The sequence below is a fragment of the Coenobita brevimanus genome, chromosome 105, assembly GCF_032717465.1.
Source record: "Coenobita brevimanus isolate Jiangsu-jjx chromosome 105, ASM3271746v2, whole genome shotgun sequence".
NCBI classification, from domain to species: Eukaryota; Metazoa; Arthropoda; class Malacostraca; order Decapoda; family Coenobitidae; genus Coenobita; species Coenobita brevimanus.
The window spans coordinates 6,700,236-6,716,040 of NC_137058.1; the positions used below are offsets into that span (position 1 = coordinate 6,700,236).

Consider the following 15,805-nt stretch of genomic DNA (forward strand, 5'->3'; position numbering starts at 1 on the left):
GAACTTAAGCTTGTTGCTCAACAATTGGGAATTGCTGTTCGCTCTCATCATTCTAAAGATCAGATTGTTGACATGATTAATGAAAGCTTGTTTAATGTAACTCCTCCAAATGAGCAAACGCAGATTGAATTAGCTAAGTTACAGCTAGCCCTGCAGGAGGCTCGTGTGAAGGAAGCTGAATTTCAAGCACGTGCTAAGGAGGCTGAGTCTCAGGCTAAGGAGGCTTGTGATAAGGAGGCTGAATTTCAGGCAAATGCTCGTATTCAAGAGGCACAGGTACAGGCTCAGGCACAAATTGAACTTGCCAGGATTCAGGCAGACCATGAGTATCGCATGAAACAAGGTGGAACTGGATCATCTAGCTCTGATGATTTTGATGTGGCTAAAAATGTTAAACTTGTCCCTCCTTTTAATGAATCTGATTTAACAAAGTATTTTCAGTTGTTTGAGAGGGTAGCTACAGGTTTTAATTGGCCCAAACAGAATTGGCCAGTACTCCTTCAAACTGTTCTCACCGGTAAAGCTGAAGTAACTTATGCATCTTTGCCTCAGGATCAATCTGATAATTATGATGTAGTTAAGAGCTTGATTCTTAAGGAATATGAGCTTGTTCCTGAAGCTTATAGAGTAAAATTTAGGACAACTTACAAGCAAGATAAGCAATCCCATGTTGAGTATGCAAAAATCAAAGATCTGTTAGAGCAGTGGTTAAATTCTAAGAATGTGGATTCTGATTTTTACAAATTTAAGCAGATGATTTTGCTGGAGGACTTCAAAAGGTGTATTAGTAAAGATGTAAGGCTATATCTTGATGAGAAAAGAATAGATAATTTGTCTGATGCTGCAGTTTTAGCTGATGAATATGTTCTCACTCACAAGAGATATTCTAAAGAAAAAGGGAAAGCTGAGAGTAAATACGTTGTCTCTACTCAGAGTACAGGTAACAGGAAAGAGAATAAAGATGATGTTTCTCAGGAAGTAAATACCAGCTTCACCTCTAGATTTCAGAAAAGTAAATGTACTTATTGTAGTAAGCTTGGTCATACTACGGAGAGATGTTTCAGGAGACAGCGTGATGTGAACAAAAAGGAGTCTTTAAATATTCAGTCAATTGGTCTAGTGTCCACTCTTGAGAGTTCCCAGAATTCTTTAACTGAGTTAACTGAACCTGCTTTGAGGGGTAACTTAAATTCTCATGATGGAGCTCCTCTTTTGAGCAGTAACGTGGGTGACACTCTCAAGAGGTCATGTGCTAATTTCCTGTCTGATGGTTTTGTCAGTCCTCTGGACAGTAATGACAGGAAATCAGTTAAAATATATCGTGATACAGGTGCTTGCCAATCCCTTATGCTGACCAGTGTTCTAGGCTCTAATGTTAATTCCTCTGATGAAACTGTAATCTTACAAGGTGTAGGGAATAATTACTTCTCTGTCCCTCAGTACAGAGTGAATTTAGAGTCTGGTTTTGTTAATGGTTCCGTTATGGTCGGGTTGGTTGAGACACTCCCAATGTCAGGTGTAACTTTCTTACTTGGAAATGATATTGGTGGAAGTCAAGTGTGTCCAGCTCCTCAGTTGTCTAGTGAGCCAGTGGCTGCGTCCCAGGATTGTGATGTCCCTGATGTGTTCCCTGCATGTGCTGTCACTAGGGCTAAGTCTAAAGTTACTGGTGATTTAGAGGATAATGATGATGATGATGTTATCCTAGCTGACACTTTTCTTGCTAATTTGGACCACTCACCAGATGAGGCAGTACCCCTTAGTGTTGATAATTTGTCTCGTCAAGAGTTGGTTGAGTTGCAGGTTGCTGACCCTGAGTTGAAAGGTCTAGCTTACTCTGCTTACAGTGAAGAAGAGTCAGCCGGTGCGTCTACTTGTTATTATGTAAAGTCAGGAGTACTTATGAGGAAGTGGAGACCCCCAACAGCATCAGCCGACTGTGAATGGGAGGTTGTACATCAAGTTGTTATCCCTCGTGTTTGTAGGCAGGATATCATTAGAGTGGCTCATGATTCCAGTTTGGCAGGACACCTTGGAGTGAGGAAGACTGTGGCACGCATTTTGAAACACTTCTACTGGCCAGGTATCTTCAGGGATGTTTCCTGGTATTGTAAGTCTTGTCACACCTGTCAAGTTGTGGGGAAGTGTAATCAGACCGAAAAGGTTGCACCTCTAGTTCCCATTCCTCCTTTTGAGGCGCCTTTCACCCGTGTGTTGGTGGATATTGTGGGCCCTCTTCCTAAGACTTCTTCAGGATTTTCTTATGTGTTGACCCTGATTGATATGGCTACTCGTTATCCTGAAGCCATTCCACTTAGAAATATCTCAGCAAAGAACGTAGTTAAGGAAATGCTAGGGTTCTTCACAAAGTTTGGTCTGCCCAAGGAGGTACAGTCAGACCGAGGAAGTAATTTCATGTCAAATGTTTTCAAGCAGTCTCTGAAAGAGTTGGGCATCACCAAGATCACGTCTTCAGCTTACCATCCCCAGACCCAAGGAGCGTTGGAGAGATATCATCAAACACTCAAATCGATGCTCAAGAAATACTGTTTGGAACATCAGAAAAACTGGGATAAAGGTCTTCCATTCGTTGTGTTTGCTGCAAGAGAATCTCCAAATGAATCACTGGGCTTCTCACCTTTTGAACTACTGTTTGGCCATGAAGTAAGAGGACCCCTTAAGTTACTCAAGGAATCCTGGCTGTCGGAGGAAGATGACGTCAACCTGCTGGAGAATGTGATGAAGTTCAAAGAACGGCTGTCCACTGCTTTACAGCTGGCGAGAGAGAATTTAGGAGCTGCTCAGGAGAAGATGAAGACTTGATATGATAAGAAGTCCAGGTTACGCCACTTTCAGCCAGGAGATCAGGTTTATTCTGCTACCAGTTCATGGGCAACCTCTTCAAGCCAAGTTTAGTGGCCCTTATTTCGTGGAGAAGAAACTCAGTGATGTCAACTATGTCATCGCCACGCCAGATCGTAGAAAGAGCAAGCAACTATGTCACATCAACATGCTAAAGTTATATCACAGGCGGGACGAAAATAATCCAGTCTGCACTGTAGCTGTTCCACCCGAGTCTGCAAGTGAAGCTCTCCCATGCAGTATGAGCCTGAGTGATAGTTTGGGGAAGAATCCTGATATCATGAATGATCTCCAGACTAAGCTTTCTCATCTACCTCCCAAGGAAAGGCAGGAGTTTTCGGCATTACTGCAGGAGACCCGCAAGTGTTCCGTGCTACTCCAGGAAGAACCACTGTGTTGATGCATGATGTCGATGTTGGAGACGCAAAGCCAATTAAATTGCCTCCTTACCGTGTGAACCCAGTGAATGTTCCTCTCATCCAGAAGGAGCTTGGCTACCTGTTGGACCACAAGATGATTGAGCCCTGTCAGAGCGAGTGGAGTTCTCCTGTCACTCTAGTCCCTAAGCCAGGTGGGTCACAGAGGCTTTGCATTGACTACAGACGTGTTAATCAGATAACCAAAACAGACACTTACCCTCTCCCTCGTGTGGAAGATTGCATAGACAAGATCGGAAAGGCTAGGTACATAAGTAAGTTTGATTTGTTAAAGGGATACTGGCAAGTACCTATGACTGAACGTGCTAGGGAGATCTCATGTTTTGTAACACTAAGAAAGGCTTTTGCATGTTCGGTAATGCCATATGGTATGAAGAATGCACCAGCCACATTTCAGAAGCTCATGAATGTTGTAACAGAGGGTTTGGGAGGGTGTGTTGTTTATATTGATGATGTATTAATCTTCAGTGACAACTGGAAAGATCACCTATGCCATGTCAGTAAATTTCTTGAGCGTTTGGTTCATGCTAATCTTGTAGCTAATTTATCAAAGTGTGAGTTTGGTCAAGCTAAAGTTCAGTACCTTGGGTATGTAATTGGTGATGGACATGTTGCACCACCAGGAGCTAAGGTTCAGGTTATAAGTGATCTTCCCAGTCCTAAAAGTAGGAAGGAGCTACAAAGATTTTTGGGAATGGTAGGTTATTACAGGAGATTTGTTCTTAACTTTTCTATTCTTGTATCACCACTTACAGACCTACTGAAAAAGGGAGTTAAATTTGTCTGGACTGATAACTGTGAATCCTCTTTCAACAAACTTAAAGCTATTCTATTAAGTCAGCCAGTGCTCGCTACTCCAAATTTTGCTAAGCCTTTTAAGATGGCTGTTGATGCAAGTGATACAGGAGCTGGGGCTGTTCTGCTGCAAGAGGATGATCAGGGTATTGAACACCCTGTATCTTATTACAGTAAGAAGTTCACTCCACCTCAAAAGAACTACTCAACTATTGAGAAAGAGCTTTTGGCCTTGATTTTGGGTTTACAGCATTTTTCATTTTATCTGTGTTCTGGTTTTGACCCCATAGTCATTTATACCGATCATAACCCACTGAAATTCCTTAGTAAGTTTAAAGATAAAAATCAGAGATTGACAACATGGAGTCTACTTCTTCAGGAGTATTCATTAGACATACAACATGTCAAGGGGAAAGAAAATGTTATTGCAGATTGCTTATCTAGACTTTAGACAGATTGTTTTAGAGTAATAAGAAATTTCCTTTGTAAATTTCTTTTTCTTTGTGGGGAGGTGTTACATAGCCTATGATTTCATCATCCTTTGTGTAATTTTAACGCACAGTTGCTGCATGTTTGATCACGACCGTGTTCTGCCTCAGTCCCCCCCTTCTACCGTTATAGTAAAGTCGTTCTCTCTGTTATTCAGAGTGGGATTTTCAGCTTTTTGTCCCCATGGCTTCATTTGCGCGTCCTTCTTACAAGTTGTATCAAGCTCTGCCGGCCCCTATATAATGAGCTCAGTCTCTGCATCATTGCCACTTAGATCTGCTCCTCATTTTGTTCACATCTCTGTCCTCCCCTGTATTATTGTTGTGAGTGCTCAAGAAATCTCCAAACATCTAGCAGCTGTGTGTAATTTGAGTATAACTGTTGTTGCATTTTTTCTTGTACTCTGTAGCATAGGGTTGATTCTTAGGCCTAGTGAGGTCTTTGCGATTAATGTGGGGTTTTATATCAGTCATTTTTCATAATAGTTTGTATCTGTAATTATTTATCTGGCATTCACTGAGTATTATCTGGTATCTCATTTTATCAGGGCTGACTTAGATAAATTTACTCTTGCTAATTTCGTGTTAATAGAGGCTATTGCAGTTAACCATATATTTAACCTGTTTTTGCCATTACATTATCCTTATGAGTCCTGAATGTTTTGTTGTTAGTTTGAGCATTAAACTTTAACTTGTAATTTTACCTAACTCTTTTGTTTTGAACCTGGAACTTTACGGGACAGTAGTGACTCTTAGCATTCTCACTTAAAGTGTACGTTATCTTTCTCTGTTCCGTAACATAAATTTGGCGACCTCTTATCAGGATATTCAGGATATTATCATAAGGATATTGCTTGATATTTTGTGACTGTTACTTATTCATGATGTCTACTATTACTACAGTTGATGAAGCCAAAGATTTTTTGTCAAATGTGCAAACAGTGTGTGATATAGAAAACAGAACAAAGAATGAACTTAAGCTTGTTGCTCAACAATTGGGAATTGCTGTTCGCTCTCATCATTCTAAAGATCAGATTGTTGACATGATTAATGAAAGCTTGTTTAATGTAACTCCTCCAAATGAGCAAACGCAGATTGAATTAGCTAAGTTACAGCTAGCCCTGCAGGAGGCTCGTGTGAAGGAAGCTGAATTTCAAGCACGTGCTAAGGAGGCTGAGTCTCAGGCTAAGGAGGCTTGTGTTAAGGAGGCTGAATTTCAGGCAAATGCTCGTATTCAAGAGGCACAGGTACAGGCTCAGGCACAAATTGAACTTGCCAGGATTCAGGCAGACCATGAGTATCGCATGAAACAAGGTGGAACTGGATCATCTAGCTCTGATGATTTTGATGTGGCTAAAAATGTTAAACTTGTCCCTCCTTTTAATGAATCTGATTTAACAAAGTATTTTCAGTTGTTTGAGAGGGTAGCTACAGGTTTTAATTGGCCCAAACAGAATTGGCCAGTACTCCTTCAAACTGTTCTCACCGGTAAAGCTGAAGTAACTTATGCATCTTTGCCTCAGGATCAATCTGATAATTATGATGTAGTTAAGAGCTTGATTCTTAAGGAATATGAGCTTGTTCCTGAAGCTTATAGAGTAAAATTTAGGACAACTTACAAGCAAGATAAGCAATCCCATGTTGAGTATGCAAAAATCAAAGATCTGTTAGAGCAGTGGTTAAATTCTAAGAATGTGGATTCTGATTTTTACAAATTTAAGCAGATGATTTTGCTGGAGGACTTCAAAAGGTGTATTAGTAAAGATGTAAGCCTATATCTTGATGAGAAAAGAATAGATAATTTGTCTGATGCTGCAGTTTTAGCTGATGAATATGTTCTCACTCACAAGAGATATTCTAAAGAAAAAGGGAAAGCTGAGAGTAAATACGTTGCCTCTACTCAGAGTACAGGTAACAGGAAAGAGAATAAAGATGATGTTTCTCAGGAAGTAAATACCAGCTTCACCTCTAGATTTCAGAAAAGTAAATGTACTTATTGTAGTAAGCTTGGTCATACTACGGAGAGATGTTTCAGGAGACAGCGTGATGTGAACAAAAAGGAGTCTTTAAATATTCAGTCAATTGGTCTAGTGTCCACTCTTGAGAGTTCCCAGAATTCTTTAACTGAGTTAACTGAACCTGCTTTGAGGGGTAACTTAAATTCTCATGATGGAGCTCCTCTTTTGAGCAGTAACGTGGGTGACACTCTCAAGAGGTCATGTGCTAATTTCCTGTCTGATGGTTTTGTCAGTCCTCTGGACAGTAATGACAGGAAATCAGTTAAAATATATCGTGATACAGGTGCTTGCCAATCCCTTATGCTGACCAGTGTTCTAGGCTCTAATGTTAATTCCTCTGATGAAACTGTAATCTTACAAGGTGTAGGGAATAATTACTTCTCTGTCCCTCTGTGCAGAGTGAATTTAGAGTCTGGTTTTGTTAATGGTTCCGTTATGGTCGGGTTGGTTGAGACACTCCCAATGTCAGGTGTAACTTTCTTACTTGGAAATGATATTGGTGGAAGTCAAGTGTGTCCAGCTCCTCAGTTGTCTAGTGAGCCAGTGGCTGCGTCCCAGGATTGTGATGTCCCTGATGTGTTCCCTGCATGTGCTGTCACTAGGGCTAAGTCTAAAGTTACTGGTGATTTAGAGGATAATGATGATGATGATGTTATCCTAGCTGACACTTTTCTTGCTAATTTGGACCACTCACCAGATGAGGCAGTACCCCTTAGTGTTGATAATTTGTCTCGTCAAGAGTTGGTTGAGTTGCAGGTTGCTGACCCTGAGTTGAAAGGTCTAGCTTACTCTGCTTACAGTGAAGAAGAGTCAGCCGGTGCGTCTACTTGTTATTATGTAAAGTCAGGAGTACTTATGAGGAAGTGGAGACCCCCAACAGCATCAGCCGACTGTGAATGGGAGGTTGTACATCAAGTTGTTATCCCTCGTGTTTGTAGGCAGGATATCATTAGAGTGGCTCATGATTCCAGTTTGGCAGGACACCTTGGAGTGAGGAAGACTGTGGCACGCATTTTGAAACACTTCTACTGGCCAGGTATCTTCAGGGATGTTTCCTGGTATTGTAAGTCTTGTCACACCTGTCAAGTTGTGGGGAAGTGTAATCAGACCGAAAAGGTTGCACCTCTAGTTCCCATTCCTCCTTTTGAGGCGCCTTTCACCCGTGTGTTGGTGGATATTGTGGGCCCTCTTCCTAAGACTTCTTCAGGATTTTCTTATGTGTTGACCCTGATTGATATGGCTACTCGTTATCCTGAAGCCATTCCACTTAGAAATATCTCAGCAAAGAACGTAGTTAAGGAAAAGCTAGGGTTCTTCACAAAGTTTGGTCTGCCCAAGGAGGTACAGTCAGACCGAGGAAGTAATTTCATGTCAAATGTTTTCAAGCAGTCTCTGAAAGAGTTGGGCATCACCAAGATCACGTCTTCAGCTTACCATCCCCAGACCCAAGGAGCGTTGGAGAGATATCATCAAACACTCAAATCGATGCTCAAGAAATACTGTTTGGAACATCAGAAAAACTGGGATAAAGGTCTTCCATTCGTTGTGTTTGCTGCAAGAGAATCTCCAAATGAATCACTGGGCTTCTCACCTTTTGAACTACTGTTTGGCCATGAAGTAAGAGGACCCCTTAAGTTACTCAAGGAATCCTGGCTGTCGGAGGAAGATGACGTCAACCTGCTGGAGAATGTGATGAAGTTCAAAGAACGGCTGTCCACTGCTTTACAGCTGGCGAGAGAGAATTTAGGAGCTGCTCAGGAGAAGATGAAGACTTGATATGATAAGAAGTCCAGGTTACGCCACTTTCAGCCAGGAGATCAGGTTTATTCTGCTACCAGTTCATGGGCAACCTCTTCAAGCCAAGTTTAGTGGCCCTTATTTCGTGGAGAAGAAACTCAGTGATGTCAACTATGTCATCGCCACGCCAGATCGTAGAAAGAGCAAGCAACTATGTCACATCAACATGCTAAAGTTATATCACAGGCGGGACGAAAATAATCCAGTCTGCACTGTAGCTGTTCCACCCGAGTCTGCAAGTGAAGCTCTCCCATGCAGTATGAGCCTGAGTGATAGTTTGGGGAAGAATCCTGATATCATGAATGATCTCCAGACTAAGCTTTCTCATCTACCTCCCAAGGAAAGGCAGGAGTTTTCGGCATTACTGCAGGAGACCCGCAAGTGTTCCGTGCTACTCCAGGAAGAACCACTGTGTTGATGCATGATGTCGATGTTGGAGACGCAAAGCCAATTAAATTGCCTCCTTACCGTGTGAACCCAGTGAATGTTCCTCTCATCCAGAAGGAGCTTGGCTACCTGTTGGACCACAAGATGATTGAGCCCTGTCAGAGCGAGTGGAGTTCTCCTGTCACTCTAGTCCCTAAGCCAGGTGGGTCACAGAGGCTTTGCATTGACTACAGACGTGTTAATCAGATAACCAAAACAGACACTTACCCTCTCCCTCGTGTGGAAGATTGCATAGACAAGATCGGAAAGGCTAGGTACATAAGTAAGTTTGATTTGTTAAAGGGATACTGGCAAGTACCTATGACTGAACGTGCTAGGGAGATCTCATGTTTTGTAACACTAAGAAAGGCTTTTGCATGTTCGGTAATGCCATATGGTATGAAGAATGCACCAGCCACATTTCAGAAGCTCATGAATGTTGTAACAGAGGGTTTGGGAGGGTGTGTTGTTTATATTGATGATGTATTAATCTTCAGTGACAACTGGAAAGATCACCTATGCCATGTCAGTAAATTTCTTGAGCGTTTGGTTCATGCTAATCTTGTAGCTAATTTATCAAAGTGTGAGTTTGGTCAAGCTAAAGTTCAGTACCTTGGGTATGTAATTGGTGATGGACATGTTGCACCACCAGGAGCTAAGGTTCAGGTTATAAGTGATCTTCCCAGTCCTAAAAGTAGGAAGGAGCTACAAAGATTTTTGGGAATGGTAGGTTATTACAGGAGATTTGTTCTTAACTTTTCTATTCTTGTATCACCACTTACAGACCTACTGAAAAAGGGAGTTAAATTTGTCTGGACTGATAACTGTGAATCCTCTTTCAACAAACTTAAAGCTATTCTATTAAGTCAGCCAGTGCTCGCTACTCCAAATTTTGCTAAGCCTTTTAAGATGGCTGTTGATGCAAGTGATACAGGAGCTGGGGCTGTTCTGCTGCAAGAGGATGATCAGGGTATTGAACACCCTGTATCTTATTACAGTAAGAAGTTCACTCCATCTCAAAAGAACTACTCAACTATTGAGAAAGAGCTTTTGGCCTTGATTTTTGGGTTTACAGCATTTTTCATTTTATTTGTGTTCTGGTTTTGACCCCATAGTCATTTATACCGATCATAACCCACTGAAATTCCTTAGTAAGTTTAAAGATAAAAATCAGAGATTGACAACATGGAGTCTACTTCTTCAGGAGTATTCATTAGACATACAACATGTCAAGGGGAAAGAAAATGTTATTGCAGATTGCTTATCTAGACTTTAGACAGATTGTTTTAGAGTAATAAGAAATTTCCTTTGTAAATTTCTTTTTCTTTGTGGGGAGGTGTTACATAGCCTATGATTTCATCATCCTTTGTGTAATTTTAACGCACAGTTGCTGCATGTTTGATCACGAGCGTGTTCTGCCTCAGTCCCCCCCTTCTACCGTTATAGTAAAGTCGTTCTCTCTGTTATTCAGAGTGGGATTTTCAGCTTTTTGTCCCCATGGCTTCATTTGCGCGTCCTTCTTACAAGTTGTATCAAGCTCTGCCGGCCCCTATATAATGAGCTCAGTCTCTGCATCATTGCCACTTAGATCTGCTCCTCATTTTGTTCACATCTCTGTCCTCCCCTGTATTATTGTTGTGAGTGCTCAAGAAATCTCCAAACATCTAGCAGCTGTGTGTAATTTGAGTATAACTGTTGTTGCATTTTTTCTTGTACTCTGTAGCATAGGGTTGATTCTTAGGCCTAGTGAGGTCTTTGCGATTAATGTGGGGTTTTATATCAGTCATTTTTCATAATAGTTTGTATCTGTAATTATTTATCTGGCATTCACTGAGTATTATCTGGTATCTCATTTTATCAGGGCTGACTTAGATAAATTTACTCTTGCTAATTTCGTGTTAATAGAGGCTATTGCAGTTAACCATATATTTAACCTGTTTTTGCCATTACATTATCCTTATGAGTCCTGAATGTTTTGTTGTTAGTTTGAGCATTAAACTTTAAATTGTAATTTTACCTAACTCTTTTGTTTTGAACCTGGAAATTTACGGGACAGTAGTGACTCTTAGCATTCTCACTTAAAGTGTACGTTATCTTTCTCTGTTCGGTAACAATATATATATATATATATATATATATATATATATATATATATATATATATATAATCTAATCTTGTGTTGCCCCATAACAAGCGTAGGAGCCCGGAGCTAGGCTAGTTGCTCCTGACATTTCAGATGAGAGTGACCAGCCTCACTCATCCCTGAGTGGCATTACGTGAGCAATAAACCCTAACCATCCCTTGGATATAAACCTGCACCGGCTCAATCCGACTGCAGTACCTTAATTACCCACTAAACCACCAGGCGCAATAATTTGGTGTTATGGTTACCACCCAGCGTAGTAAAAGGAAGAGGAAAGGGCAGATACCCAAAGCAGCACTACATCGTGTGAGTGGATCCGTGGGCGCCCCTACCTATCACCTTATATTGAACTTTTAAATCTTGATTCAAGAACTTTTTCTTATAATTATCTTATCTGGATTAATATTTAATATTTACAAACTTACTTTTGAAAACCTGTAATACACCAAAGACAGTTTAATTTTTTTTATAACATTGAAACTTCCACGATACCTTTCACTTTCACCAATTATTTCGATACAATCTATTCCTAAAAGTTTTCCTAAAAAATTGCTATTCCTTTCTACAAAAGTAAGACAACAAATATCAAGATATTCTACATTACAGATACTGTTCTCGGTGTAAACGAGCTGCTTATTTCAAGCTCTATCTCGTTTTCCAGATACACTTTTCACTATGTCTTCTATGTTACTTGTCTTAAATCAATGAAGGCGACATGTGCACATTCTATACACACACTCTACTGTAGACCTAGTCAGACCATCTTACTAAAATGATCTTACCTTTGTCCTTCAAAATTTACAATTCTGAAATTAAATCGTAATAGAATATGTTCGACTATAACCCGTCCAAACCTATGCATTTGCTGCACCTTCATCTAATGTTTTAATGGAAATTATTGCGATAACCTATTCTGTGAGAGTTATCTCAATAACTACACACACACACACACACACACAGAAACCTGAAAAATGTTCTGGTGTTGACTGGTGAAACACCTTTGGATCCGACATCCACTAGCATCCAGTACTAATTCTTTGATATTCTCCTAATAACTGCACCGTCATAAACTTACCTCCTGTACTGCGCGAGGAATCCATTCCAATCTGATGTAAGATGACACTTGGTCCAACACACACCACCTCAACACGCACTGACTGCTGGTTCAGTTCAAGTACGGTATGTCAGCTGTCAGTATTGCCAAACTCAGCCCAAATGCCTACTGATGTAATCTAAGCAATTTCAGCACTGTGCGCTAAGCTTTCTATTTCCGTTACGATTATTAAACGGGAACTCTTAACAACCAAATCAAGTATTGCAAGACAGAAATATGCCCAAATCGACCACAGTTCGGAGAAATGCAGCATCAACAAGGACGCTAATAATTAAAATCAATTAGTGCCTCTCGTAAATCAGATATATTTTTGTGACGCGAGACATGTGATGAAATAGAAGTTTCGTTCCCGTGTCCTTATTGTATAATTAATCTCAGGGACGAGGGAGAAGCTGATCGTAAGTTTAATATTCGTGGATCAGTATAGCGCTAGAATGTCGACAGAATAGGCAATTTACACACACACACACACACACACACACACACACACACACACACACACATATTATCTAAAATTTCACCAAAGAAAATCCTCAAAAATCTACTTTATGGAGTTAAAAGTGATAAAAACGAAGATCTTGCTAAAATGTCTCATGGTAAGTATATACTATTACTCTCAATAGACTATTGCCTGTGGTTGGGCACAAATAGTCAGTATATCGCCAAAGAAAGTGCTGAATATGGATGTTTATTAATTAAACGTCTACAATATTGTTAAAATATCAATAAATAGCAGGCATATGTTCGTTAGTGGCAAAAGCGCTTTTCTGGCAACACTGCATTTAATCTCGCTCAGCCGCCGCATCACCAGATGAGTTGCGCTGCTGTACCACCAGACGGGTTGCACACAGCTCCCCGACCCGATATTTTCCTCAGCATCTGACACCCGAAATATGGCTTAGAGGAAAGCATGGCTAATTGAGTGTTTTACAGTATTCGAACAGTCAATGAGTGTTGTCTACAAAGACATATTTTCCATGGCATTTAGGGAGAATAAAAACCATGACCAAGGGATGACATCACAAACTTCCCTTGTCGTGTTCATGTCCGGACGGGGAGCCGTATTTACAGTGGTGGTAGGAAACAGATTCAATTTTCGGCACCGTTTTTTTTTTTTTTTTTTTTTTTGTCAGCATTGCTAATGAACATTTGTTACATTTTTTCTTATATGATACGCTAATAATCTCCTGTAAGCCCTCCTAATCTATGTTTATGGTAAAAAGAAATGCAAGACGGAAAAAGTAAAGATGGTGACGTGTGCAACGACAAACAAACAAGCCTTAGTAAGAGGTGCCAGCGTTGTAAGCCGACGAGAGTACGGCCCTTAAGATCTCTTCCCTAGCGACTTATTTCGTGTACGTGATTTTTATTATGATCTTGTCACCTCTTTCCCAACTATTTATTTTGTATGTATGCTGTCGCTTAAATATGGTCGTCACCACTTTCCTAGTGATTATTTTTAGTATTATTTCCCCTTATATGCTGGTAACATGCACTTCCGTATTGACTGATTTTGCATGACACCCCTTGATGCTTTCACGAGATGCTCACGTATAGTACATGCTGTTACAGGCGTTTTACCCCTGTGGAGGTTGCCTCTTCGTTGGTACTTTACAGCAGCTAATATGTATAATACAGTATGATGTAAAAATAAAAATCGAATTCTCAACAAATTCCATCAATTTATGCCATGATTCTCAGTTCACACTGTTAAAGGTTACTGGGGCCCGGCAGGGAGCCACTCCGTACAGTACACGTACCGTGAGTTGTTTACAGCATATCATGCAGCATCACGACCCACACCTGCAGTACACGGGCACTCCCACTTTCTTCATTAGTTCCATTTGGTCCTTCATGTAGGGAAATTACACGTGGATACACCAGTTGTTACACAGTTTATTATAATGTTGCGGTCATTACAATAACAGTAGAAATTTAACCTTAAAAAAAAAAAAAAAAAGAATGTTCAGTCTGCATTAAGAATGGTTAGGCCATGTAATGTTGTCTTTCATATTACAGTTTAGTTTTAATGATAATATGCTGATGATAACATTACCAGTTTGTAGTATCTGGTCTGCTGGACCCTGTTAACTCCAACCGTGCAACATTTTGACTGTAGCAAATAAACTGCTGTGCAGTGAAGAGAGTCGGCATGTGATATGTAGGCCTAATGAAGATTATAAAGAAACCTCTAGAACTAGGCTACTATATTTGCTTAAAATGCTTCTCATTTATTACTAACATATCAGTCTGCATGCTGAAGGTTTTTTGCAGGCTTGAAATGAACGAGCGTGGCAATGACTGTCACACTCAGCAACCAAGTTATTTATATGTGAACCTAGCAGAATTTATTATAATACAGAGCAATAAGTTTCTGTTTAGCCTGTTGTAATTTGTTTTCTGGTGACTAGTATGCCAATATTCTGAGAAACAATTGCCAATTAATCTCATTCAGTATTTTTATTGTATTAAATTTAAATTGTCTTGTGATGTAACTGTTACAGACCTGGAGAGGCAGCACAATTCCCCGTAAGGACACAGCCAAGAAACAAATAAAGGAAGAGGGAGAAGGCTGCTAAAAGCAGTGCTTTCCTTTACAGCTTGTTTAAGCCAGGGAGCAACGGTGACCAGCAAACTGAGGAGGAAACTGAAAAGGATCCACAGGCAGCTTCACAGTCAAGCATAAACAGATGAGTTTGCAGAACAGGAAGAACAAGATGAAGCAACATATGGTTCAAAAGTGAGGATAACACAGATCTACAGAAGGATGAAGAGGTGACGTCAACATGGGATCTAGAGACGATGGAGACAGACAGGACATATGTAGAGCAAGACACACACAGCAGTGCCAGTGCAAGCTCAAGATGAAAATCCAAAGAATTTTCAGTTTCATATTTGTTTCATTATAAATTCCCGCTGATCCTGGCCATGTCGAAAGTTTCCCTAATATGCAATGAGAAATATATTGAAATGTGTAATTCAGTTGGTCCGTGCCAACCAATTACTACTACTCAATGAAAGCACCAGGACGCTCATTCCAGAGGCAGTGGTATGAGAAAAATCCGAGGCTGGAATATTCAGTAGAACATGATGTCATGTACCGCTTCTGTTCCAGGCTCTTTATGATTGAAGATTAATACCAAGTAAAGTCTGTTTGGACGTATGTAGGAGTGAATACATGGAATAATGCCACTGACAAAATAAAAGATCATTCAGCAACGGAGGTACATATGCCTGGTATGGTAAGGTGAAATGGACACAAGCCAGCAGAATTCGTTGGCTGAAGCCTTTCAGTTGACTGACGGTAAAATGCTACATATTCAGTGAGCAAGGAATACAGAAAAACAGAATGAGTCTGTCTCACGTGTTGTCTCTGGCTAGGCAAGGTACGGCCTTCATGGGTGATGATGGAAGAGTAACTACCTCAGACAGAGGTAATTTCATTGAATTTGTATCTCTCTTTGCAAAATATGAGTGTCGTCAAAATGCACTTGAATGTCGTCACAGCGTCGCAGGCTGCTAAAAAGAGATGACAGGTGACTTTCCTTTCAAACTGGACACAAAATGATAAGTCTTTTGCTATTTCTGTACGTAAAACTAACCTGGAAGAAATTAGAAAATAAAGGAACGCATCATTCAAGTCAGTGGTGTGCAGTCAACCACAAGACAAGAACTAATACATCTTCTTTAAGAAAATGTTTGAAAATAAAGAATATCAGAGGTCA

The 15,805-nt window shown here is 40.4% G+C and overlaps 1 protein-coding gene across 1 annotated transcript in view; it reads right to left on the minus strand.

Moving 5' to 3' along the window:
• LOC145416351 (uncharacterized) overlaps nt 1–12,118 on the minus strand; it is a 165,128-nt gene extending 153,010 nt beyond the window's left edge. The window contains exon 1 of the mRNA XM_080285349.1: nt 12,042–12,118. Within this exon, the coding sequence (XP_080141475.1) occupies nt 12,042–12,066 (25 nt within the window). The 5' untranslated portion in view covers nt 12,067–12,118. The remainder of the gene's footprint in view (nt 1–12,041) is intronic.
• Nucleotides 12,119–15,805: the final 3,687 nt, after the last annotated feature.